Genomic DNA, 27314 nt, shown 5'->3' with positions numbered 1-27314 from the left:
ACTTCCACCACCTGTGCAATAGTAAGGAAATCCTGAAAACATGACTGGTTGGGGCCATGAGGGCTGGAGTTCAAGAAACACTGGTCATGAAACTTAAAACATGGACACGTCAAAGAAGGGAAAGAGAAAATACCCACCGAGAAGTTGGGGTATACTCCCAGTTGGTTGAAGGGAAACCTTTCCATATTGGGCGCTCTTGATTACTCAGGGGCATAACTTTAGAATGGAGGGGCACAGAAGGAAAAGAAAAACTGTTCCAGAATCGGTGGAGCTGCACCAAGTGGGGGAGAGAATACAGTGAAGAGACCTTTTCCAATAAAGCTACCAAGTCATGCAGCTGTGTTGGTGTCTGTGCTCTCTAGGTTCTGCACTCCTCTGCAGGGCACATGTGATCGTGAGTGTCCGGTCAGTCTTATCCAGGTTTCTCTAAGGCTACAGCTGGTGAATAATATTTTAAGTTTTACGTCGGCATGTCCATGTGACATTTAATTACATTTCCAGTGATTTATAACAAGACACACGTTTTTTCTTAGTTATTTATTCCGTTTTCTTATATGCCGCAGCCTTCAGGTGCTGAATGTAAAGTGACTAGTAACTCGCTTCTTCATTTTCAGGTTCAGCCCTAGATCTTCATTTTAGCAATATTAATGTTGCATCCTTAGACAAAGAATTAGAAGACTCTGAGAACTGCGACCTGGGCTTTTCAAGTAAGAACCAAGCACTTTGTCTTCGTGTCATCGAGGGAACTCGTCATTGACGGCCCGATAGTGTGGAAATGGTTGTTATTATGATGATAATTATGTATATTCTCAGTCTTGGTACCGATCCGTTATTTCCTCATACTGTATGTTATTAAAGCATGAGGTGTTGGCATGGGTGCCACATTTATTAAATCCAATTAGGCTTAAACCACACTGTTGGGAGATTGATATCTGCTGGTGACTCGGATGGTTTGACTTTCCTTAGTGTCCTGCTCAATTTTTAAGGTGTAACTGATTTCATACAAAAACCATAGAGAAGCTCAATTTTTAAGGTGTAACTGATTTCATACAAAAACCATAGAGAAGCCCGGCCTTTCCGTCCTCATCCCCACGAGAAGTTAAACCTGCTATTGGTGCACATGTCGGCCTAATATGTCCAGGAACAGTCCCAACTCGTATATTCTATAATTTGGCATTAGAGATGGGCAGATCGATTTGTGGGACTTCGGTCCATCGGCAGGTTGGTAGACTCTGGCTTCTGGATGTGGGCTCGCGAATCTCTTACCTTTCACGATCCCCAGTGCGGCTGTTGATTAACTAGGCTGTCACAACATCATCACTGTGGCGTTGCGCACATGAGACGTTGTATCAGCCCAGCTATCAAAAGTTGTACTGGGGATCCTGGAAGGTAAGATTCATAAGCCTCTCTACAGCAGTCAGAGACAGTGAGCCTGGCCAATAGACCGGAGTCTTCCAAATTGATCTACCCATTTCTACTTGGTATCCATTCTTTTTGAACGAGCGGTTCCTCTTTATCAGCATTATGGCAGCACAATATCTACAGAAACGTCCTTTTCGTTGTCTACTATTGCACCCGCCATTGTTCAATGGCTGCCTGACTTGGACAGAAAGCATTTCTGTAAAACTATATACAGACAGGCACAACAGACAGACATGAGAGCAGGGGTGGAGTGGCCAAGGCCGTCCCCGGCGGAGTGGCCAAGGCCGTCCCCGGCGGAGTGGCCAAGGCCGTCCCCGGCGGAGTGGCCGAAGAAAACATGACTTCTACATCCAGAGATGGCACTGCGCCTGTCAACTGTGTACACTTCAGTATAGTCCAGTTGCAATACCAGAAACAACCTTCAAATAGGTCTGGTGCTAATTCTGGAAGAAAGTAGCAGTACAACAAATGTATTAGAAATTATTTTGTTTTACTCTTGTTTTGTTTAGGTCAAAGGTTACTGGGAAGTTCTGCACCAGTGAATATCCCGGGATCTCTTGCTCGATCATCTTCTCTTCACTCGTCGTCTTCGCTCTCCACCTCTCCTTTGAGTTCGCTGTCCCAGTCGCTGTCCCAATCCTATCTTGCCTCCAGTATGGCTCCCCGCCAGCAGCAGACGCCAACACTCAAGTCAGAGCACAACGCCTTAGGCACTTCAACATCCTCACACAACTCTTTAGGTAAAGTGCTAAAAAAATGTCCGAGCAATAGGTAAAGGGGTTGTCCTCTTTCCGAAAACGTTCCTTCATAGGCAGCAATAGCTATAAAATGAAAACCATCGAGTATTACTTGGCTTTCTCAGTCGCAGCGCTGACTGTCCACTGCTGCCCCGGTCTCTTGTTTATCTGCAGCGGAGAGTGACAGCCAGGATACAGGGCAAAAGTGGTGCTGGTCAGAGGCTATATATACAGAATAAGAGCAGAAGCTGAGAGTGACAGCCAGGATACAGGGTAGAAGAGGTGCTCTGCATAAGTCTGTATATACAGAATAAGAGCAGAAGTGGAGAGTGACAGCCAGGATACAGGACAAAAGTGGTGCTCTGCATAGTTTATATACAGAGTAAGAGCAGAAGCGGAGAGTGACAGCCAGGATACAGAACAAAAGTGGTGCTCTGCATAGTCTATATATAGAGCAAGAGCAGAAGCCGAGAGTGACAGCCAGGATACAGGACAGAAAAGGTGCTCTGCATAGTCTGTATATACAGAGTAAGAGCAGAAGCGGAGAGTGACAGCCAGGATACAGGACAGAAAAGGTGCTCTGCATAGTCTGTATATACAGAGTAAGAGCAGAAGCGGAGAGTGACAGCCAGGATACAGGACAAAAGTGGTGCTCTGCATAGTCTATATACAGAGCAAGAGCAGAAGCAGACAGTGACAGCCAGCAGAAGTGGCGCAGACACTTTTTACTGAAGAGTTTAGTAGTTGAGACGTTTGTGCTGTAGCCGTCCTTCATGCATTAGAGTCTGTCTGTCATGACTTTCAGACTCGGGAAGAAATGGAGTAACTCCCATGCAGTTTCTCACCCACCTTCAGACCCTCGTGCTTCTAGATGGTCATAGATGGTGAGCAGCCATCTCAGGAGTTTGCAGATGCTGGACCTCCTCCAAGCCTTCCCTCTCTGGGTCTGTGGTAGGTTTTTACAGTGCTGGTCTGGCCATGGTAACTCATGGGCGCCGCACTGATCCCAAACCTTTAAATGCTGCTGCCAAAGATTGAGCGTCCCATCTCCATGGTTAAACAGCAGCGATCAGACCTGGCTCCTTTCACTGCTGTTAGAGGTGGGTTGAGTCTCTGTAGTAAAAATGTGACAGCAGGGTCTTTAGTAACTATTCTGCTCTGACCACATCCAGATTTGACGTATTTTGCAGTGAACTTATGTGAAGGTCTCGGCCTTGCTGAAAGTTGACGTGACATTGATGGCTGACTCCAGTTTTTTCTTTTTGTTTTCCTCTAGGTTTGAATGGAGTGACTGGCAGTATTTGGGACTTTGTTAGTGGGAGTTTCTCACCCAGTCCCTCACCAGTATTTAGTAGTGGTACCACCAGTTCCACCAGTACCAATTCAAATGGTAGTGAGCTGTCCCGCGTAAGGAGGGAGCTCGACGATGCCAAGAGAAAAATAAAAAGATGGGAAGACTCCTGGCAACAGGTGAAACAGGTGAGAACTGTACCTTTCAGCACTTTGAAGAACTGTTCCAGCGTTTCTTATAGGGAGTACACTACAATATACGGCACAGTCCTGGATGAAATAATAATCCTCTGTCCTGACCAAGTGGCCATGTGTAGGATTGAAGGGAATGTATGATCAGAAAATGACCTATTTGTTTAATGTTGACTCTGGTCACTGAGGCTTTCAGGAATCGTTTTCAGAAGCTTCACTATCATCCCTGGTAGGATTCTATACTGGGCTGATGACACAGGATCCAAGAGTGAAAATAAGCAATGTCACAGTTCCCCCTATTCTTCCTCCCTTTACATTGACATTTTGCACACTCTCATTAGATGCATCAGTGTACAAAAATAAGATCAGAATCTGTTCATTGCTGCTAATGTACATGTGAATTAAGAAAAAAAAAAGTTTTGTATTCTTAATTGACATTTCGTTTAAAGGGGTTGTCCATTTGAAAACAAACATTAATGTGTCGGCTCAGGCTGTCTGTGACTTTGAGAATGATCTAACGACAACTTTTAATATCATATGATTTTGGCCATCGCTTTGCATTCTGTGGTTCAGTTTTATGTAGGTGTGACATGAATGTGCAATAATGGTGATAATTTTACTTGCTTATTTTCAAGGCTTGTGACGCATGGCAAAAAGAAGCCCAAGAAGCAAAAGAGCGCGCCAAGGCAGCAGATGCAGACCGTCAAGTAGCACTCTTACAGAAGGAAGAGGTGGAAGGCAAACTGAAAAAGCTTCAAGAAGAGTTTGATGTCTTATGCGTATCGCCACAGTTTTCCATACCGAGAAAACACGGCGATGTAGAGAAGCTTCCTTTACCAAAGCTACATTCTCTGAAAAGTCAGCTCTGTTCTGACTTAGAAACAATAGATGGGGTGAGTATGCAAGCTTCATAATAAGTCTGTGATGATGGTGAGATTGCTGAAAAGTATATATAGAATAGAGATCGTGAGTCTACTTATACGCTTTTGTAGCCGGTGTAAATTTTTTTTTCCAGAATTGTATTTTCTCCTACGCCTCACTGGGGGACACAGACACTGGGTCTTATGCTGCTGCCACTAGGAGGACACTAAGTAAACCAGAAAAAAAAGTTAACGCCTCCCCTGCAGTATACACCCTCTCGCTGGATGAGATATCTCCAGTTCATGCTTAGTGTCTGTAGTAGGCACTTGGGTCTGGTTTCAGACCCCACCATTTTTTATTTTATTTTTGAATTTTTTGTAAATTTTCATTTTTTAATTAACGGAGTGAAGGGGGCGACGGTTCCTTTCTACGGCCCCTCTCCTCCGAACCAACAACAGGCAAGCACGCGGAGTATACCTCCCCGTACACTTTCCTGCGACGTTTGGGGCTGATTCCTCTAGCAATACTTTCGATGATCCTTGCGACCGGAGTTCGGTATTCCACGGATATGAGGGCAGGCGCAATGGAGAAGACTGGACAGCGCTTCCGTAGGCCCTGAATCGGCCCCATAGCTCTCCATCCCCCTATCATAGGGAGGATCAATTGAGCATGACCCCTTGTAATAACTCCTCCAGCTCTGCTACATCAGCCTTTCATCCCTGACGAGACGCGCAATTATAATCTCGGGGGGGGGGGGGCATGTCTTTTTACCTCATCCTGCTCTGGAAGTTGTGAGGCGAGCATTCTGCCGGATAGCGGGTGACACCGCAGGGCCACCGCTATTCCTCCCGGGGGACACAGCATAGGACCAGGTAAGCTGCATCTGCCCTCAGATTAAAGCTTAACCCCTTCCCGGCACGTTCCCTGCAGCTGCAGCAGACTCTGCAGTTAACCCTTTCATGAGCGCTATGTCTCAATCTAAGGAGGCTAAACGGGCGGCTAAAAAACACACTGCATTTTTTACCGTGTGTACCACTTGCAAGTCTGTCCTACCCAGTGCACAGACTAATCCGTTATGCGACCCGGCCTGCGCTCAATCGCCCCTCGCCGCCGCTGCTGACGGGCCTCCTGCGTTTAGTACCCCTGAGTGGGCTGCGTCCCTGTCACGGTCGGTGGAGTCTCTGACCCAGGCTATATTCTCTCTCCGGGAGGACTCTTTAAGCCAGAAGGCGTCCTTCCCTCCCGAGGAAGGCTCTGGCGTTGGCCGGGAACCGTCCACCAGCAGGGGCCATACTCGGTCAAGGGATGGTCAGGTCTCTAGAAAGCGGACCCATGACGCGTCCCATTCGCGCCTCTGCATCTGCGACTCCTGTCTCTCGCTCTCCTGGAGTTCTCAGCAAGTACGACTCTGAATTCGAATCGGACACGTCAGCCCCTCAGAATCCCCCAACTGATGAGGAGTCACTTGATTCTCTTATAGAATCAGTCAACAGGATTCTGAAGTTGGATGAGGATAATGTTCCCGCTCCAGCACATCCTATCTCACTTAAGAAAACCAAGCGTGTGCGCAGGTTATTTACCAGCCATCCGGACTTTAAGGAAATTGTCCAGAAACATAGAGATCGTCCGCATAAGCGGTTCACAGGGCAAAAGTCTAGTCAGGCTAAATACCATTTTGATCCAGACCTGATGAAGGATTGGTTACAGTCCCCCCCGGTGGACCTGCCTGTCTCGTGTCTTGCTTCAAAAATGCTTCTATCTGTTTCTGAGGGTTCCTCAATCAGAAACTCCTCCGATCGTCAGATTGACTACCTTGCCCGTTCAGTTTTTGAAGCTTCAGGAGCAGCGCTTTTTCCATCTTTCGCGGCAATTTGGGTCACTAAGGCAATGGCCGCTTGGGCAGAAGTCTTGATTACTTCCTTCCAGGGCAACAATCTTCCTCCGGAGGCAACCACAGTCGCCAGGCAGATAATTCACACAGCAGACTTTGTAGTGGACGCTTCTTTTGATGCCGCCAATTGCGCTGCCCGAACTGCCGCTAAAGCGATCTCCATTAGAAGAGCCCTATGGCACCGCGACTGGCGGGCGGATGCCACATCTAAAAGATCGTTGATTTCTCTCCCCTTTCAAGCGGGTCGTCTTTTTGGAGAGAAACTGGATCAGCTCATTTCTGATGCTACTGGAGGAAAAAGTAAATTCCTTCCTCAACAAAAGGCTATTCGGCCGTTTCGCAACCAACAGCCGACGCACTTTCAATCTTTTCGCAACAACTCTGGTTGGTCCTCCTCTACCTTCTTTTCCGGATCAGGTCCGTCTCCGCGCAGAGACAGAGGCTCCCAGGTCTCATACAGACCTAACCGCTCTTGGAAACCCCGGCCTAGGGCTTCTGGATCCAGTGGAGCCAGATCTCATAGATCTACCCAATGACTTCCTGCGGTATCCGGCGGACGCCGACAGAGTAGGCGGTCGCCGACTTTCCTTCAGCCACACCTGGCTTGCAGTCGTCCACGACAAGTGGGTCAGGGAGCTGGTGTCCTCCGGATACAAGATAGAGTTTTTCTCTCCCCCTCCCAACTCGCTTTTTCCTTTCCTCTCCCCCCAAGGGAAAGACAAGAACCTTCCTTCGGGCTGTTCAGGCTCTCTTAAAGGACGGAGTCATCATTCCGGTCCCTCATCACAAAAGGTTCAGAGGATTTTTATTCAAACCTTTTTGTGGTTCCAAAGAAGGACGGGACAATGCGACCCATTCTGGATCTCAGACTGTTAAATCAGTTTGTCTCGGTTTGGCGATTACGAATGGAATCTCTCCGATCAGTTGTCGCTTCCATTGAAAAAGGAGAGTTCCTAGCATCCATCGACATCAAGGACGCTTACCTTCACATTTCGATCTGCCCATCTCACCAGCAGTTCCTGCGTTTTGCAATTCACGAGGAACACTTCCAGTTTGTTGCCTTACCCTTCTGACTCGCCACTGCCCCCTGGGTCTTCACCAAGGTCATGGCGGCTGTCATGGCCATTCTTCACTCTCGGGGAGTAGTGGTGTTACCGTATCTGGACGACCTGCTCATCAAGGATCCGTCCCTTCCAGCCTGCGAGGAGTCCGTGGAGATAACAAATACACTTTCGCGCCTGGGGTGGAAGATAAACTTCGCAAAGTCTTCCCCAAAACCGATTCAGCAGATTTGCTTTTTATGATTGATCTTGGACACTTCCCGCGGGTTGGTCATTCTCCCTCCAGAAAAGACGCAAGCCTTACAACAGGCAGTGCGGACTCTTTCCCGTCCAGCTTCTCACTCCATTCGTTTCAGCATGAGAGTTCTCGGAAAGATGGTGGCTGTGATGTAAGCAGTTCCATTTCCGCAGTTCCATCTCCGTCCCTTACAACATGTGTTGCTGTTAGCTTGGGACAAGAACCCGTTCTCCCTGGACCGTCGGATCCTTCTGTCCCTGCAGGTCAGGCAAGCCCTCAGGTGGTGGACTCTAAGGTCCTCCCTGAATCAAGAGAGGTCTTTTCTCCCAGTAAGATGGTTGGTAGTAACCACCGACGCAAGTCTTCTCGGCTGTGGTGCGGTCTTTCGTCACCACATGGCACAGTTGGTCGACCTGAGAGTCACATCTCCCCATCAACATTTTGGAGATACGAGCGATCAGATTAGCTCCACGGAGTTTTCACCATCTCCTCGCAGGTCACCCCATCAGGATCCAATCCGACAACGCCACGGCTGTAGCGTATATCAACCGCCAGGGAGGTACCCGTATCAGGATGGCCATGCACGAAGTGAATCACATCCTCCATTGGGCCGACACCAACCATTCATCCATCTCAGCAATCCACATCCCGGGCGTAGAAAATTGGGCGGCAGATTTCCTCAGTCGCCAAGGCATTGCCTCGGGAGAGTGGTCTCTTCATCCGGAAGTCTTTCAGCAGATTTGTCGTCGTTGGGGGACTCCGGATGTGGACCTCATGGCCTCAAGACTAAACAACAAGGTGTCTTTTGTTTCATTGCCCGATCGCGCGATCCATGCGCCATCGGAGCGGACGCCCTAGTAGTTCTGCCATGGCACCGGTTCCGGCTCCCGTACATCTTTCCCCCTCTTCCCTTGCTTCCGAGGGTCATCAAGAAGATCAGAGCGGAGGGTGTACCAGTGATCCTAGTCGCTCCAGATTGGCCGCGCCGAGCTTGGTATGCAGAACTAATACAACTAGTCGCCGACGTCCCTGGGCGACTTCCAGATCGCACGGATCTGCTTTCTCAGGGCCCGATTTACCACCAGAATTCCGGGGCCCTGTCTTTGACGGCGTAGCCGTTGAATCCTGGATTTTAGCACACGCTGGGTTCTCTCATGATGTGATTTCCACCATGATTAGTGCTAGGAAGCCTGTGTCCAGGCGTATGTCACCGCACCTGGAAAATCTTCTTTTCATGGTGCAAGGATCATGGTCGATCCCCTCTGGTGTTCTCCATTCCGGCCATATTTGAGTTCCTTCAATCAGGGTTAAACTCAGGCCTCGCGCTTACCTCGCTCACGGGCCAAATTTCGGCCTTGTTGGTGCTTTTCCAAAGCAAAATTGCCACCAAACCTCAGGTCAAGACTTTCATTCAAGGAGTTTCCCATGTGGTGCCTCCTTATAGAAGGCCATTGGAATCATGGGACCTAAGGCGGTCCCTTTCGAACCGCTGCAGGACGTGTCATTGACCGTCCTCTCTTGGAAGGTGGTCTTTCTAGTGGCAATTACGTCAGACGAGTTTCGGAATTGGCAGCCCTGTCCTGCCGCTCTCCGATCCTGAATTTTTATCAGGACAAGGTAGTTCTCAGGACGTCCCCGTCCTTCCTGCCCAAGGTAGTCTCCTCTTTCCATCTCAACGAGGAAATTGTTTTGCCTTCCTTTTGTCCGGCGCTAGTCCATCGCATTGAGAAGGCCCTCCACACCCTGGATGTGGTTAGGGCGCTGAGACGGTACATCTCTCGGACGGCTCCCTTCTGCGATTGAGGAATCCTACCGTGTCAGGAACGCGCCTGTCCCAGCGGGGATTAAGGTGCACTCTACCCGGTCAGTGGGCGCCTCTTGGGCCATTCGGCACCAGGCCTCGGCAGAACAGGTCTGCAAGGCTGCGACTTGGTCCAGTCTGCATACTTTTACAAAACATTACCAAATTCATTCTCAGGCCTCTGCGGATGCAGCTCTCGGCAGACACATCCTGCAGTCGGCAGTACCTCAGTGTTGACTCAGTGGTGTTTGCTCCCCACCCAAGGACTGCTTTAGGACGTCCCACTGTCTCTGTGTCCCCCCAGTGAGGCGTAGGAGAAATAGGGATTTTTGTGTACTCACCGTAAAATCCTTTTCTCCAAGCCATTCATTGGGGGGGACAGCACCCGTCCTGTTTAGCCTACTGGCTCATTTGTAGCATTAGGTTTTGACATAGTTATGGTTATTGTTGACTGTTTAAGCTCCTACTGCTTTTTTCACTGAACTGGAGATATCTCATCCAGCGAGAGGGTGTATACTGCAGGGGAGGAGTTAACTTTTTTTTTTCTGGTTTACTTAGTGTCCGCCTAGTGGCAAGCAGCGTAACACCCACTGTCTCTGTGTCCCTCAATGAATGGCTTGGAGAAAAGGATTTTACGGTGCGTACACAAAAATCCCTATTTTGCTTATAAATATCGATATTTAATATGGAAAATTTAAAAACGAAAACAAATTTTCCTTTAAAAACCTGATTAAAAAATAGGCTATTTTGCGATCACACTATTTCTTTAAAGTAAGCAGTTAACTTTGGCTATCCTGTGAAGAAGAAAGGAGTCCTGGTCATGCTTCTCATATAGGTTATGTCAAAAACCACAAGGATTTTATATTGACCCCTATATGTTTTCACATTTTAATGTGCATGATGTCTGAATATATTATATTTTGAATAGAAATAGGAAATATAATTGGTAAACCACAGTGTAAAGTAGCCTAAATTTTATACTAGAATGGTCACAAGATGCTGTGTACTGTGCTTGCATCCAGCTGAAAAGGACATTGTCAATTTGCATAATTAAGGACGCGCCCACAATTCTGATTGGCTGAGAGTAGCAGTGACTCACTTGGTTATTTTCCCAAATGTCCTTTTCAGTTGAATTCCACACGTTTTTTTCCGAAACTTTTTTGTTCCTCCTGGAAAAAAAAAGGTTAATGCTATTTTCTTCCTCCTCCAGTTGATATTCCAGCTCCACTCTCAGAAGTGTGTCGTATGCCGTGAAAATGACAGAAGTATAGTCCTGCAGCCCTGCCAGCATTATGTATTATGTGAACAGTGCGCATCTAGCAAACCGGAATGTCCTTACTGTAAGACCAAAAGAATGAAGTGGTGACGGGACCTTTCCGAAACGGCGGTCTCTGACTGATCCGTCTGCAACGTGTAATCAAACGAAATAACGCGTTATTGTGTTTTACCATTTGATATATCAGTTAGAAATAACTCAAAAGTTCTAAAAAAAAATGTATTCAAAATGTATCTTGTACCAGTAATAGACTGATCTCTACCCACAAAAGGCACCAAGGATAATTGGAAGAATTGCTAATCGTAGGGATTGAGGAAATCGCCTGTGGTTTCCTGTTTGCTTTTTGGCACTAGCTGAGGGCAAATACAATGCTGATTATACCCTTTAATTAAATCAAACAGGACTTTTTAGAGAAATCTTCACAAGGCAGCTGACCAGACATATCAGGTAAAGCTAACTCGGGATGGGTGGGTGGGGGGGGGTGATCTCAAAAGATCCAAAAACACCAAAAAAAGGCCTACTGTTGTGCGGGATCACCCGTAAGGTATAACACGATGTGAATTTTACCCTTCCCTCGATCATTTTATTTCCCTTTTTAGTGTGAATGCGGTAAAAGTCAATATGGATGGGGGGGACGCGGCCGTTATCTTTACACTCGGTCTGTTCTGGATTGCTTGCCTTTTATATATAGAAAAAAAAATGCAATTTTATTAAAAAAAAAAATAAAATAAAATAATCCAGTTTATTGAAAAAAAATTCTGTGAGCTCCAACGGGGGCAACAATACTTTAATGCAGCATAGGGTTTAACTAATTGTGAACCCTTGAGGTTCTAAAAATTTAAAATTAAATAAAATGTGTATATTTATATAAATATATATATATATATATATATCGGTGCTTCATGTGACGGCATTGTTGAACATACAACTTGTGAGCTTGGAATCAGTCTAGCACTATTTTTACTAGGTTATTTTGAAGAAGTTTAATTCTTGTAAAAGCACTTTGTTAACCAGGGATTATTATGTTTAGAGGTTATTATATAAATTGCTTTAAGCTGCTTTGTAGAATTTTTTTTTATATATATAAATATTAATATGCGATAATATTGAGCTTTTTTTTTTTTTCCTCTCTCGTGTACTGTGAACTGAAAGGAAATATTTCACGTCAGTTTATTACTGTTAAAAGACAATTTAGTGTAGTAAATTTATTGTTTTTTTTTCTTCTTTTTTTCCTATGCTGAATTTTAGTACTTTTATGAAATGAACAATACTGAGTAGTGAACAGTATATAGCTTAGGATTTTTACTGTTTTCAGGTAAGTGCAAACTAATAGTATTTATAATTATAACCAGCAAATGGACGGATCAGAAGGAGGCACATATTTTACAGTTGTCGTAAGCGTTTAGAAAATCATTCTATTGAAGGAACCATTTTTTTCTTAGTTTTTTTTTTTTTTTTTCAGATTTATCGCAATTTTATTGGATTTTTTTTCTAATTTTTGGGGTTTTTGTTTCATAATTGTGCGTATCAATCTTTAACCTCATGATGTCATTCATTTATAAGCTTCTTTTTTTTTTTAGAGATGTGAAATGAGGTCACATAGCCACTTTTAGCAAGTGCCTATACCTTAGAGCAGCTAGACGGAAAATAAACAAAAATGAAGTTCATTTTTCATGTGTTTTGCAAACTTTTTTTTTTTTCCTATCTCCTTTTTAGCCTTTTTTTTGTGTTCTGGGGATGCTTGAATAATTGGGAATTTTAAAGTAAATTTTGCTCGACTTATTCCTAAACTAGACGAGAAATCAAAAATGAACAGATAAGAAACAGTAAAACTGGGACGTAAATATTGATCTCTGCATCGGTGCTCTTCTGAATTTCTGTATAATCCTGGAACCCCCACCCCCCCTTTTTTTTTTTTTTTTTTTTTTTTTTTTTTACCAATTTTCTATTTCTCCTTTCAAGGAAATAAAAATGACTTGGTACCGTATCTAGAATAAAAGGGGAATTTTTCATTAAACTTTAACTGATAATGTTTTTTTTAACAGTTGTTAAAAGAGAGATCTAAAATATATAGTCGTAAAATAAATAAAATTACGTCCTATAGAATCCCCAAATATGCATGACTTACTGCGTCATTATATATAGAGAGAGAGAGTGTGTAACTCATACATGGTTAAATGATATAGAAAATATATATATATATATATATATATATATATATATATATATATATATATATATACACATGAGTTAGTTGTTATAATAAATATATAGAACAACTAAAATAAATATGTATTATATATAAATATTACTATTATAATATAGAACTCTTGCCATATACAATTAGCAGCTAGCCCACCTCCATGCCTCGTGTTGGCTCTAACTGCTTTGGTACTGTTTTATGGTAGCTTAATCCAATATATATATATACACTCACTGGCCACTTTATTAGGTACACCATGCTAGTAAGGGGTTGGACCCCCTTTTGCCTTCAGAACTGCCTCAATTCTTTGTGGCAGAGATTCAACAAGGTGCTGGAAGCATTCCTCAGAGATTTTGGACCATATTGACATGATGGCATCACACAGTTGGCGCAGATTTGTCGGCTGCACATCCCTGATGCGAATCTCCCGTTCCACCACATCCCAAAGATGCTCTATTGGATTGAGATCTGGTGACTGAGGAGGCCATTTGAGTACAGTAAACTCATTGTCATGTTCAAGAAACCAATCTGAGATGATTCGAGCTTTATGACATGGCGCATTATCCTGCTGAAAGTAGCCATCAGATGTTGGGTACATTGTGGTCATAAAGGGATGGACATGGTCAGCAACAATACTCAGGTAGGCTGTGGCGTTGCTACGATGCTCAATTGGTACCAAGGGGCCCAAAGAGTGCCCAGAAAAAATTCCCCACACCATGACACCACCACCACCAGCCTGAACCGTTGACACAAGGCAGGATGGATCCATGCTTTCATGTTGTTTACGCCAAATTCTGACCCGACCATCCGAATGTCGCAGCAGAAATCGAGACTCATCAGACCAGGCAACGTTTTTCCAATCTTCTACTGGCCAATTTCGATGAGCTTGTGCAAATTGTAGCCTCAGTTTCCTGTTCTTAGCTGAGAGGAGTGGTACCCAGTGTGGTATTCTGCTGCTGTAGCCCATCTGCCTCAAAGTTCGACGCACTGTGCGTTCAGAGATGCTCTTCTGCCTACCTTGGTTGTAACGGGTGGCAATTTGAGTCACTGTTGCCTTTCTATCAGCTCGAACCAGTCTGCCCATTCTCCTCTGACCTCTGGCATCAACATGGCATTTCCGGCCACAGAACTGCCGCTCACTGGATTTTTTTTCTTTTTCGGACCATTCTCTGTAAACCCTAGAGATGGTTGTGCGTGAAAATCCCAGTAGATCAGCAGTTTCTGAAATTCTCAGACCAGCCCTTCTGGCACCAACAATCATGCCACGTTCAAAGGCACTCAAATCACCTTTCTTCCCCATACTGATGCTCGGTTTGAACTGCAGGAGATTGTCTTGACCATGTCTACATGCCTAAATGCACTGAGTTGCCGCCATGTGATTGGCAGATTAGAAATTAAGTCTTAACACACAGTTGGACAGGTGTACCTAATAAAGTGGCCAGTGAGTGTGTGTATGTATATATATATATATATATATATATATATATATATATAATATAATATAATTTTTTTTTTTTTTGTATTATGACTGTGATGTACATGTTAGCACTTGATAAGCTCGGTCTGGCTGTGGTAGAATGTATAGAAGCTAATAAATACCCTTTTTTTTTTTTTTTCTTTGTAGAATTTTTGAGTCAATCTCTAAAAATGTCATCAGTTAAAGTTTCATGACTCCTTTTAAAACTCAAGTGAAATTCAAATTTGTAAATTTTTTTCAAATTATTAGTATTTTTTTGGCTTTTATTTGGGATTGACGGTTTGGAAAATGCACTTCAGGACTATATAAAATACTGTATTATAACACTGTATCTAGTTACAATTTATCAAAACGAGCAGTTTTTTTATGTAATACAAGCTGTGCTTTTTTTTTTTTTTTTTTTTTTTTTTTTTCTTCATTTGAAAGAAATTGAAAAAAGAAGGAAAAAAAAAAAAAAAAGTGACACAAATCCTGAATTGTCAATGACCAATTACTGTGTTGCATTATGTATGTATTTCAGCTCTCACATTTTGAGAAATTCATTTATAATGCCAGCAAATATGTGGCAGAAAAATAACTTTTTTTTTTTTCTTTAATGTTTTCATTTAATGATTTTTCTCTAGAATTGCCTAAAACTTTTGTGGGGCGTAAAAAAAAATAAAATAATAAATGCACAACTAATACTAAAACATTGATAAACTATGCATTTGCACCCAATGAACTCAATGTTTAACAAAAAAAACCTCATTGTGGTTTTCATGACTTTAGATTTGGGGTAGCGGTTTACATGCCACAGTTTGCTGCGTGTTATGAATGGGCTTCTTTTGTATTAATATTGTTTTTGTGGAGAAGAACAGTCGTTTGCTTTTTTTTTTCTCCTCCTGTTCTGTGTAGTCTTTTGCCAAAGACATTTGATGATTAGCATTTTGATAGGCAGAACAAATTAGTGCAAAGTGACTTTTTTTTTTTTTTTAAAACAGTGACCAAATTAGAAGTGTTGATGTATGGAAAGTTTTTGTTTGTTTTTTTTCCTTTTCTTTCTTTTTTTACAATTCTGGATAGTTGCTACTTCTTTTAGAAAGTAGGCGCTAATTATCGGACAAGTGGAATGACATTCTCTTGCTGTATAGTTTTTAAGATGTAACAGATATTACGTAGCATTTCTTTCAATCGTTTGCTTTTTAATTTTTTTCACCATTTATTATGTAATGAAATGAGACAATTATTTAGACAAGAAAAAAGTGGCCATATGCATTAATTTCATTTTCTTATTGTAACTTTTAGACGTATTGATTTGTGGTATAGTCAATATATTTAGGTTTTTTTAAATATAGTTTTTATGGTTATTATGCACTTGGGGAACACCATCCTGAATTATGGTACTTTTCTTTGGTCTTAACTTTTTTTTAATCATTTTAAATATATATATATTTTCTTATAATATTGGAAAAGTAGTCCTGCTATGAATACGTTTCTCTCTTTTGACATACAATAGGCATAAGCTCAACATATAATGGCAAAAGTATGTACAGGGAGGAGAAGTCCTCCTCCTCCTCCTCCATGCACACACTTATGTCAGTCACACCACAGAGTGCGTGATTCCAGCACTCAGTAACAATGATTGACAGCTGTCCACGACTAGTCCGCTATCCCCATGCAAGGAGAGCAGGAGACATTTAAAAGGGTTGTCCACTGCTTGGACAACCCCTTCGCTATCCTTATGTTTACCCCCAGTAAAATAACATCCGTTCTCATGTCCGTTGCTGGCGTCGTTCCAGCAGTGCCAGCACTGGGACTCCCTGCAGCCAGTCAGTGCTGGGGTCACACTCCTCTCCTTCTGACATAATTGACATCCTGAGGAATACATCCGCAGCTCTCACTTCCTCCAGATGTGTGATTTTTTTTTTTTTTTTTCTCTAAGGAGAGTGAAGCCAGTACTGATTGGCCACAGTGATTGCGTGACATTATTATGTCATGCAAGCCCTGGGAGAACCAGTGCCCAACACTGCTGGAACACTGCCTCGTCGGAGGTGGGTACAGGGGGTGGTATTTTACTTGAAGGGCAGGGGATATTGAGGAGGGACTGTCTTCTTCAGTTGGATTGGTGGAGACTAGAGGGGACGGGTTTTCAGAACAACCCATTGATCCCTATAACTAAGGTAGACGACTCATAACTGATGAGGAACTGTGTTGGGGGGGATCAGAAGTGGTTTGTTTTTCATACAGAAGCCCATAATCTCCAAAAATAGACAGTCACCTGTCTGACCTTATATTACACCATGACTGCTGAATTTCCCAACACTTTTTTGGCTGAAAGGGCTTGTTCACGTGAGTCTTTCTTTCTACATTCATCACTTTTGTTGACTGCAACAATTAGATGTAATGTAGCGTACAGCCGGACGGTCTGGTTTTGCCAGTCAAGTATAGTAGACTTTGGCCAGCCATACACTTTAGGTGGCTTTCAGCCGATCGATGCTTTGGGCGACAGTAATCCCAGCCAGCCCTTTTTGTACACAGGAGCGCCCAATTTGTCAAGCGCTTTGAGGCCTCCACCCACATTAGACTGTCTGCTCATATTGGTGGGTTCGGCTAATGTGTATGGGCACCTTAACACCTTCAAATAGGCCTCTAGGTTGGTTTCAATAGACCGTACGTAGTAGACTGGCTCATATTCTGGAACGAGTATTCTTGAACGTTCGTTGGCCGATTATCAGTGTGTGTTATGCTGCCAATGACCTAGCCAATCTTTTTGTCGAGGGATGGGATCGTTTACGCAGTCATAAATATCGTTATCGGCAGTATGTCGGTTCGTGTGAACAGGACATATACTGCCGACAGTATGATGCATTATTGATCGTTCTTCCCTGTAACCATTTTTGTCGATCTTATAAATAGGCCAGTAAACAATCATCGTTTGACTTGTGCCTAAATTATCAACGCTAGTTGACCGCAGCTCAACATTATCACCAAATGTGACCAGGTTCTTAGTGGTGAGCGAGCGTGCTGGGATAAGGTGTTATCTGAGCATGCTTGGGGGCTACCCAAGTGTTTTCAGCGTGCTCGAATAATTTGAGTCCCCGCGGCTGTTTGTTAGGCAATGCCTGTATGTGTTGCGGTTGTCGAACCGCCGAAGGGACTCGAACATATTTTTCGAGTATGCCGAAGACCCAGCACCTGAGCATGCTCAGATAATACCTTATCCCAGCACGGTCGCTCATCAATAGTTCTTACAATTGTTAATGCACTTATATTATAACATGAAAACTTTGTATGTTACATCCGTTTCGGGAAAACCCTGCGACTTTCTTACATTTTTCGGTGGTTCTCAGTCTGTGGTCCCTAATCGCCTTTAATGTATCTGGCGCTTTTATTAAGTTCATGCTCTTAAGGTAAATGTTGTGAAGTGTCGGATTGTGAGAATAGTGGAGCCCAGGCTGTACACATCGCATAGTGTTGGTGTCCATGTGCATTGTGGTGTCTCATGGCTGGATGGAAGCACTGGTTATTGGGGTCCTGTGTGTTCTTATTAATGGGGGTGATCTTTTATGTTTCTGTTGGTAGATGCCTCTTCATCTAGTACAGCTGCCGTCTAGAAGCATCGCAGAGCCCAGGTTACATGGGCAGGTGGCGTTACTGTGTTGGCATAGCACTTCTAGGCTTGATGTCTGTGTACGGGCAAGGTTCTCATATTTAGGATAAAGAAATTACAAAATAAAATGGAAACACTATTAGAATAAATCCATTTAATAGATATTTTTAATAAATGCTTTGGTGGAATCCTCAGCATAGATTAAGAGGTACCGTAAACGGTGACATTTTGACTTCCTGCAGCCACCACTAGAGGGAGCTTTACTGTATACTGATTATAGATTGATCTCCATAATAAAACAGTATACAGTGACCTTCCCCTTCCTGATGGGTGGTGATTATCTCTACGTCCAATTAAGGATTCATGTTTTGTGCTTGTTTCATTCCTTAAAAAAAAAAAAAACGGTTTTCATTGCACCATTTTTGTGGCACAGAACACCGTATCCAGAGCCTAAATCTAGACTTTAAAAGGGGTTGTCCCAATATCAAAAAGGTTAAAATGACAAGTGCTTGTAAAAATGGAATTGTAATCTTATTAACAATCCTTATTTTCGATGTCCAGGTTACTGACTACTACTCGAGATCTAACGGCGTGACCGATCGAGCGCGGCGCTTACAAACTCATTTTAATACAGCTCATAAGCCCTCATGTAAAGCTGGCCGGATCGCAGCATGGCATAATCTGGGCAGTTTTAGTGTCCATGTGCTGCTTCGCGGCTGCGGCAATATCGAATATCAGTACATTTGAAGCCTTTGTCACTCCAGCTCTATTCCCTCCTCCTGCTTGACTGACTGCTCCTTTGCCTGAAGTCACATGGCATGGAGGCCGTCAGTCAAGCAGGAGGAGGAGAAGGGCGGCACATGGTAGGGAATAGAGCTGGAGTGACGCAGCCTTCAAATGTACAACGTAAATTGCATATCAGTTAAAGTGCTGATTTCCCAGTAATTGAGGAACAGACTGTCCATGTAAAAGTATTGCTCGACTTATTTTTAAAAGAGCGACATGCGCATATAAATAGTTTGTGGAGTAAAATATTGCTGACACTTTTTTTTTTTTTTTTTTTAAATATGTCCGGCTGCAGTCTCCACTAGGGGGAGCTCACTGCATACTGTTTTATTATTAAGTTCAATGTATAATCTGTATGCACTAAGCTCCCTCTAGTGGTGTCTGCAGGCAACCAAAGTGTAACTATTTAACTCTCGATCTATGCTGAGGATTCAAAGCTTTGTATCTGAAAAATGGAGTTGTGACATCTGTAAGTTGCCGCAGGATTTTGTATTTTCAGTTTAATTCTGGTATAACCCGAAATATCTAGCACCGTGGCAGATATTTCCATTAGCGGTAAATAATATAATAAACAGGGATCATATTACTGCTTTGTCCCCAGGGTCTGAAGTGTTTAGAAAGGGTGAGAGGTCTTTTTTAACTAGTGTAATAAAAGGCACAGCCATGGGTCCGTGACCGCCCCAGGTGCTATTAACCAACATGCAATAGTGTTGCGTTTTTTTTTTTTTTTGTGTTATATTGGTTAACTTTTTTTTTTTCTCCATGTTTAGCATTATCCATTTTTGAAGAATAAGTGACAGACCAAAGAAATGTACCAAAATGTGAATCTGTCTGAATGAGCAGCTTGTGAGGTTCCTAGTTTTTGTAGTTGAAGCCTTTGAGCCCTTACATTTTATCTGAGTGCTCCACACCAGTTAGATATGGTGGGCTTGGTGTGTGATGGGCTTAGTGTATGCAGTTTCTTCCATTAGTTTGAAGAACCTTTCCTGTAACCCTTAACTTGATGACGAGTTTGTTTCTAAAATTCAGATACATTGATACAACGTGGATTGTAGTGTTCTGGTCGTAGGTATTTCACATGGTGTATGCAATTAATGAATAAATGCACTATTAGAAATGTATCAAATTCTTTATTTTACAGTAAATGACAATATTCACAATCTGCAGTGATATTTCACTAAATAATGGAAGAGACCTGATCACATGTTGCAATACAACAGCACAATGCTGCATGATATAGCACAATTGTATCCTGGAAGATGGATTTATAGGTCTGTCCCATTTTTTGTAAAGTAGTTGACATTTATTTTAAATTCGGTAACGGCGCCCCTCATGTCCACGGTCTGTGACTGGTATTGCAGCTAAACCCCAGTCACTTAAATGCCGAAAAAGGAGACTCACAAGTACTCCATTTTTGGACTGTAAAAAAAAAACAAAAAAACAAGCTAAAGGCAAAAAAAATATGACCGCTATATGGTGGTGTGTACTAGCGCTAATTGCTACATTGTGATGCATTGCTGAACATGTGACGGATCCTCCATACTTGGATGTCTGCGGATGTTGCCATATATCAGGAGGAGTAGGACGCAGATCGTTTTGCTTTCTCGGGGTGTTACAGACTTTGGACGGGTTACAATGGAATTCAAGCTGCATATTGTAGTTTTATTTTATTTGAGAACATATCGTTTTGGGTTATTATCTCTTTTATCTAAACTTAGTGTTTTTAAATATTAGTAATCTTGTTACAGTATGTGTAACTGTGGTCAGTATAAGACCTTAAATATTATTCTAGAATTTACATGTATTAATTTATGGAAGCTAATCTGACTTGCTTGTATCAAACAAAAAAAAAACAAAACAAAAAAAAACTTGTCTTGTGAATGGGATTGTCTTTTTTTCTGATGATAAAGAAGGTATTATTTATAATTGCATAATCATTTTACTTCTAGTGAATCGTTACAAATTGTTAACACTTGTTTTTTGAGGGGAAAAAAAACCTTTTACACTATAGCATTTATGCAATGGTTTACAAAATTCATGGAATTATTTTTATTATCAATATGGGAATTAAAATAATAATTTTTGATCTTTAATGGATGTGTTGGTTTTCTTTCATCCCCTTCGCGACGTAGACAGACAGTTTTCACCTCCCAAATTTTTCAGTTCTGACCAGCAGTAATAACTCTGTAAAGCTTTCACATATAAAAGTGAATCTGAGAGTGTTTTTGTGATACATTGCATTTTATATAGAGATACTTGGAACTCCAAAATGTAGATAAATCAGATTTTTATTTTTGGTCAATCCAGAAATGAATGGTAACGGTTCGGTCCCAAAGGTACAATCTGCTACAATCTCTGCTTGCTGTCGTGTGATGCTTACCATCCTGCAACATTCCCTTTAATGGTATATAACCGTGCCTGCTGAATGTTTGCTAAATTCATTTGTTGCATTGCACTCAATACTTACTGCTGTATATCCATGTTGGGGTCAGTAGAGATGTTATCTGGTGCAAGGTGTTACCAGCATATGGATGTAGCCAGGCCCTGTGCCTTTGATTGTCTAACCTCCCCCTGGTGTGCTAGCCAATTGCTAATTTATCCCAGACCAGTTCCCACAATCCCTCTCACCTGATCCTCTACTCAGTCCTATATATTTAGTAGCTTCCTAAAGGGTGCACACGTGTGGGGTCTGGCACGCGTCTCCCTGCAGCAAAAGTATCACTGCAGCTAAAGTATCAACATCCTGCAGTTATTTCAAGGAAAGTTAGTCACAGCAGGAGTCAGGACCCCACTCTGTGAATCGGTCTCTTTCTGGTATGTCTGCTGAGTAAGTATATATAAACTTGGCACACACCAAAGGTTTCTGATGCAGAAAGGTGATTTTTAATTATATAACAGTACATACATACACAGACGTTTCGGTCTAGGACCTTCATCAATGTACGATATATTGTACTGTGAGATTCTTAGTGACTGGGCTTTGTGAGATAGACCAATCCTGTGAGGAGGCACATGAAGCCGTCCCACTGCGTAGTGGTTTGTGGAGTGTGGACGCAGTATCCACCGCGAATCCCAAGTGCGTGTGGGGTCTGGCACGCGTCTCCCTGCAGCAAAAGTATCACTGCAGCTAAAGTATCAACATCCTGCAGTTATTTCAAGGAAAGTTAGTCACAGCAGGAGTCAGGACCCCACTCTGTGAATCGGTCTCTTTCTGGTATGTCTGCTGAGTAAGCACTTCTTATTACTTGGACCTAACTTTTCTATTCACCCCCCTACTCCTTCACCATGTTTACATATGCCCTCAGTGTTTCCTCCATTACTCCTGATTCTCCTTTGCTATCCCCAAACCCCAGCACCCTCTAACCAAATAATCATCTCCCCTTCCCTCCTCATCTGCTGACCTGCTCCTCAACCTCAAATCTGTCCTAATGAAACCTAAAACAAGTCGCCCACTCTCCTCCCACCTGCTCTCCCTTTCTCTGCTGCTCTACACTGCTGGTGACATATCTCCCAATCCTGGACCCCCACAGCTCATACTTCCCATTACTACCCCCTCCTACCGCTCCCTATCTAATAAGAACTACCGCAATCTTTCCAACCTAAAACCCGTGCCCTTGACGCCCACCCCCCCCTGCTCCCTCTCTCGGGAGCACTTTGGAATGCCCACTCCATCTGCAATAAGCTTCATGAGATTCCCGACCTTTTTCTCTCTCGTAATCTTGCCTTCCTTGGCCTCACAGAAACATGGCTGACACCGCCTCCCCTGCTGCGCTGTGTATCGTGGCCTCCATTTCACCCACACTCCTCACCCAGGCAACAGACATGATTGAGGAGTGGGTCTTCTCCTTTCCTCTAACTGCACCTTTAACCCAATCCCACCTCTTTCCTCCCTAATCCTCCCCCCTTTCGAAGTCCACTCTGTCGGCATCTACTCTCCCTCCAACCTCCAAGTGGCCGTCATATACCGAGCTCCAGCCCGGCCACTGCCTTCATTGACCAATTCTCTACCTGGCTTCTTCACTTGACATCCCCACTATCATCATGGGTGACTTCAACATCCCCACTGATATCCTTCAGTCAGCAACCTCCAAACGCCTGTCCCTTACTTCATCCTTTGAACTTTCTCAGTGCTCCTCAGCCAGCCACCCACACAGATGGACATACACTAGACCTGGTCTTCACCTGCCTCTGCTCTCTATCTAACTTCACCACCTCTCCCTCTATCCGACCACCATCTACTCACTTTCTCATCCCCGTCCTCCTCTCCTGTCACCCATGTCCAGCAACACGCGCACCCCCGCAGAAACCTCGCACACCAAGACACCCACATGCTCTCTGACTCTGTTCTACCACTGGCATCCATATCTTCACTCCACGACACAGACGGTGCCACTGCTTTCTACAATGCCACTCTCGCATCAGCTATTGACACGGTTGCCCCTCTCGTTCATGGCAGAGTGTGACGTATCAACAGACAACTCTGGCACAATAACTTCACTAAAAAGCTCCGGCAAGTGTCCAGGATTGCAGAGCGGCATTAGAGGAAAACAAATTCGCAAGATGACTTCACTGCATTCAAACAGGCAACACTCGCTTTCAAATCTGCCCTCACCTCTGCTAAACAGGCCTACTTAACAACCCTCGTATGTTCCCTATCTTACAACCCAAAACAGTTATTCAAAACTTTCAACTCCCTCCTCCGCCCACCACTGCCCCCCCCCCCCAACATCCCTCATCTCTGCTGAGGACTTTGCTACACACTTCAAAAGTAAGATCGACCAAACAAGGCAAGTCTTCATTGTTCAACCACCGCAACCCCTTTGTATACCAGACCAATGCCCAAACCTCATAACCTCACTCTCCAACATCACTGAAGGGGAGCTTAATTGTCTCTTCTCCAAATCGCACCTCACAACCTGTGCACTCGACCCCATCCCACCTCCTCCCCAACCTCACCACCACACTTATCCCATCCCTAACCCACCTCTTCAACCTATCACTAATGTCAGGTACCTTCCCTTCTGCTTTCAAACATGCCACAATCACGCCTATCCTTTAAAAAGCCAACCCTTGACCCAACTGCTATGTCCAGCTATTGCCCAATATTGCTGCTCCCATTCGCTTCCAAAATCCTCGAGCAGCACGCCCACGCTGAACTTTCCTCCCACCTCTCATCTAACTTGCTGTTTGACAATCTGGTTTCTGTCCCCATCATTCCACTGAGACAGCCCTGACCAAAATTACTAACGACCTACTTACAGTCAAAGCAAACGGACAATACTCTTCCTTCTAGACCTCTGCTTTCGACACAGTTGCCTCCTACTACAGATCCTCTCCTTCGGCATCAAAGACCTCGCCCTATCCTGGATCGCCTCATACCTTTCCAACCGCACATTCAGCGTCTTCCACTCCCACACTACTTCCTCATCCCACCTTCTCTCTGTTGGAGTCCCCCAAGGCTCTGTTCTAGGACCTCTACTCTTCTCAATCAATACACTTGGCCTGGGGCAACTCATAAAGTCCCACGGATTCCAGTACCACCTTTATGCTGATGACACTCAGATCTACTGCTCTGGCCCAGACGTCACCTCTCTGCATCTCACAGATCTTCCTTACCTGACCTATCACAATTAACGACATCACGCTTTCCCCCGTACCAGAAGTCCGCTGCCTCGGAGTAACCCTTGACTCTGCCCTGTCCTGCAAAACGCACATCCAAGCTCTTTCTACCTCCTGTCACCTCCAGCTCAAAAATATTTCCAGAATCCGTGCCTTCCTCAACCCTCACTCTACTAAAATGGTGGTGCATGCCCTCATCATCTCCCGCCTCGACTACTGCAACATTCTTTTCTGTGGCCTCCCTTGCTAACACCCTCGCACCTCTCCAGTCCATCCTTAACTCTGCTGCCCAACTAATTCATCTCTCTCCTCGCTACTCCCCTCTGCAAATCTCTTCACTGGCTTCCATTCCCTAAAGCGTATCTAGTTCAAATTACTAATACTGACCTACAAGGCCATCTATAACCTGTCTCCCCTATATGTCTCTGAACTAATCTCCTGATACCTTCCCTCCATGTAATCTTTGGTCCTCCCAATACCAACTTCTCTCCTCCACACTTATTCGATCCTCACCCAACCGCCTCCAAGACTTCTCCCGAATAGCCCACATCCTCTGGAATTCTTTGCCCCAACACATCCGACTATCAACCACATTCGTATCCTTCAGACGGAACCTGAAAACCCACCTCTTCAAGAAAGCCTACAGCCTGCAATAACCCCGCTGCCTCCTTACCACTACCGGAGATATCACCTCAACCAACACCGGAACTGCTGCAACCCCCCAACCTACTGTCTCCTTCCCCACCATCCTATAGCATGTAAGCCCGAACGGGCAGGGTCCTCTCCCCTCTGTATTAGTCTGTCATTGTAAGTTTGTTTACTGTAAGTGATATCTGTAATTTGTATGTCACCCCTTCTCATGTGCAGCACCATGGAATCAATGGTGCTATGTAAACAAATAATAATGTGTGGGCCTTCATCAGACACTACATAACGTATATATTTAAAAAAAAAATGTATTCTTAGCCATTCCATAGTTTTAGGTATATCTTAATTTAAAAAAGTATACACATTACCGTATATCAGAAAAACAAAAAAAAAAAAAAATCTCATGTAACACTTCCTGGCAGTATGATTTGACCTACAGTTGTGGCCAAAAGTATTCACACCCCTGCAATTTTGTCAGATAATACTCAGTTTCTTCCAGAAAATGATTGCAAACACAAATTCTTTGTTATTATTATCTTCATTTAATTTGTCTTAAATGAAAAAACACAAAAAGAATTGTCCTAAAGTCAAATTGGATATAATTCCACACCAAACATAAAAAAGAGGGTGGACAAAAGTATTGGCACTGTTTGAAAAATCATGTGATGCTTCTCTAATTGGTGTAATTAACAGCACCTGTAACTTACCTGTGGCACCTAACAGGTGTTGGCAATAACTAAATCACACTTGCAGCCAGTTGACATGGATTAAAGTTGACTCAACCTCTGTCCTGTGTCCTTGTGTGTACCACATTGAGCATGGAGAAAAGAAAGAAGACCAAAGAACTGTCTGAGGACTTGAGAAACCAAATTGCGAGGAAGCATGAGCAATCTCAAGGCTACAAGTCCATCTCCAAAGACCTGAATGTTCCTGTGTCTACTGTGCGCAGTGTCATCAAGAAGTTTAAAGCCCATGGCACTGTGGCTAACCTCCCTAGATGTGGACGGAAAAGAAAAATTGACAAGAGATTTCAACGCAAGATTGTGCGGATGTTGGATAAAGAACCTCAACTAACATCCAAACAAGTTCAAGCTGCCCTGCAGTCCGAGGGTACAACAGTGTCAACCCGTACTATCCGTCGGCGTCTGAATGAAAAGGGACTGTATGGTAGGAGACCCAGGAAGACCCCACTTCTTACCCCGAGACATAAAAAAGCCAGGCTGGAGTTTGCCAAAACTTACCTGGAAAAAGCCTAAAACGTTTTGGAAGAATGTTCTCTGGTCAGATGAGACAAAAGTAGAGCTTTTTGTGCAAAGGCATCAACATAGAGTTTACAGGAGAAAAAAAGAGGCATTCAAAGTAAAGAACACGGTCCCTACAGTCAAACATGGCGGAGGTTCCCTGATGTTTTGGGGTTGCTTTGCTGCCTCTGGCACCGGACTGCTTGACCGTGTGCATGGCATTATGAAGTCTGAAGACTACCAACAAATTTTGCAGCATAATGTAGGGCCCAGTGTGAGAAAGCTGGGTCTCCCTCAGAGGTCATGGGTCTTCCAGCAGGACAATGACCCAAAACACACTTCAAAAAGCACTAGAAAATGGTTTGAGGGAAAGCACTGGAGACTTCTAAGGTGGCCAGCAATGAGTCCAGACCTGAATCCCATAGAACACCTGTGGAGAGATCTAAAAATGGCAGTTTGGAGAAGGCACCCTTCAAATATCAGGGACCTGGAGCAGTTTGCCAAAGAAGAATGGTCTAAAATTCCAGCAGAGCATTGTAAGGAACTCATTGATGGTTACCGGAAGCGGTTGGTCGCAGTTATTTTGGCTAAGGCTATGTGCCCACGTAGCGTTTTTTTCCGGACACTAAAAACCGGACTCCTTCCCAGAAATCGCGATTTTCGCGTGCGATTATTCAAGCACTTTCCAAGCGATTTGAAGCATCGCTTGGAAAGTGATTGACAGGTTGGTCACACTCGTCAAACATAGTGTTTGACAAGTGTGAGCAGCTTTCTACTATTGAGGCCGCCTATGCGGCATTAATAGTAAATGATAGAATGTTTAAAATGATAAAAAAATAAAAAATCAGGGTATATTTACCTTCCGACGTCCCGCGCAGTCTCAGCGGCGCTCCCGTTCCCAGCGATGCCTTGCGAGACCTGTGATGACTTAGTCTCGCGTTGCTATAGCGATCTCGTGAGACTACGTCATCACTGGACCTTG

General features: G+C 43.7%; 1 protein-coding gene across 5 annotated transcripts in view; it reads left to right on the top strand.

Moving 5' to 3' along the window:
* The window catches only part of UNKL (unk like zinc finger), an 87660-nt gene extending 66743 nt beyond the window's left edge, over positions 1 to 20917 (top strand). For 4 of the 5 annotated variants that reach the window (XM_073555201.1, XM_073555204.1, XM_073555200.1 and 1 more), the window contains 5 exons: positions 615 to 707; positions 1932 to 2162; positions 3436 to 3638; positions 4277 to 4534; positions 10704 to 20917. In XM_073555201.1, the coding sequence (XP_073411302.1) occupies positions 615 to 707; positions 1932 to 2162; positions 3436 to 3638; positions 4277 to 4534; positions 10704 to 10859 (941 nt within the window). In that variant the 3' untranslated portion in view covers positions 10860 to 20917. Of the gene's footprint in view, positions 1 to 614; positions 708 to 1931; positions 2163 to 3435; positions 3639 to 4276; positions 4535 to 10051; positions 10134 to 10703 lie in introns of those variants that run through there. The other variant, XM_073555202.1, reaches the window with a different exon arrangement.
* Positions 20918 to 27314: the final 6397 nt, after the last annotated feature.

This window comes from Dendrobates tinctorius, unplaced genomic scaffold, assembly GCF_039654945.1.
Source record: "Dendrobates tinctorius isolate UK_male_01 unplaced genomic scaffold, ASM3965494v1 ptg000222l, whole genome shotgun sequence".
NCBI classification, from domain to species: Eukaryota; Metazoa; Chordata; class Amphibia; order Anura; family Dendrobatidae; genus Dendrobates; species Dendrobates tinctorius.
The sequence above is the reverse complement of the archived record's forward strand: the minus strand, read 5'-3'. Positions and strand labels throughout refer to the sequence as shown.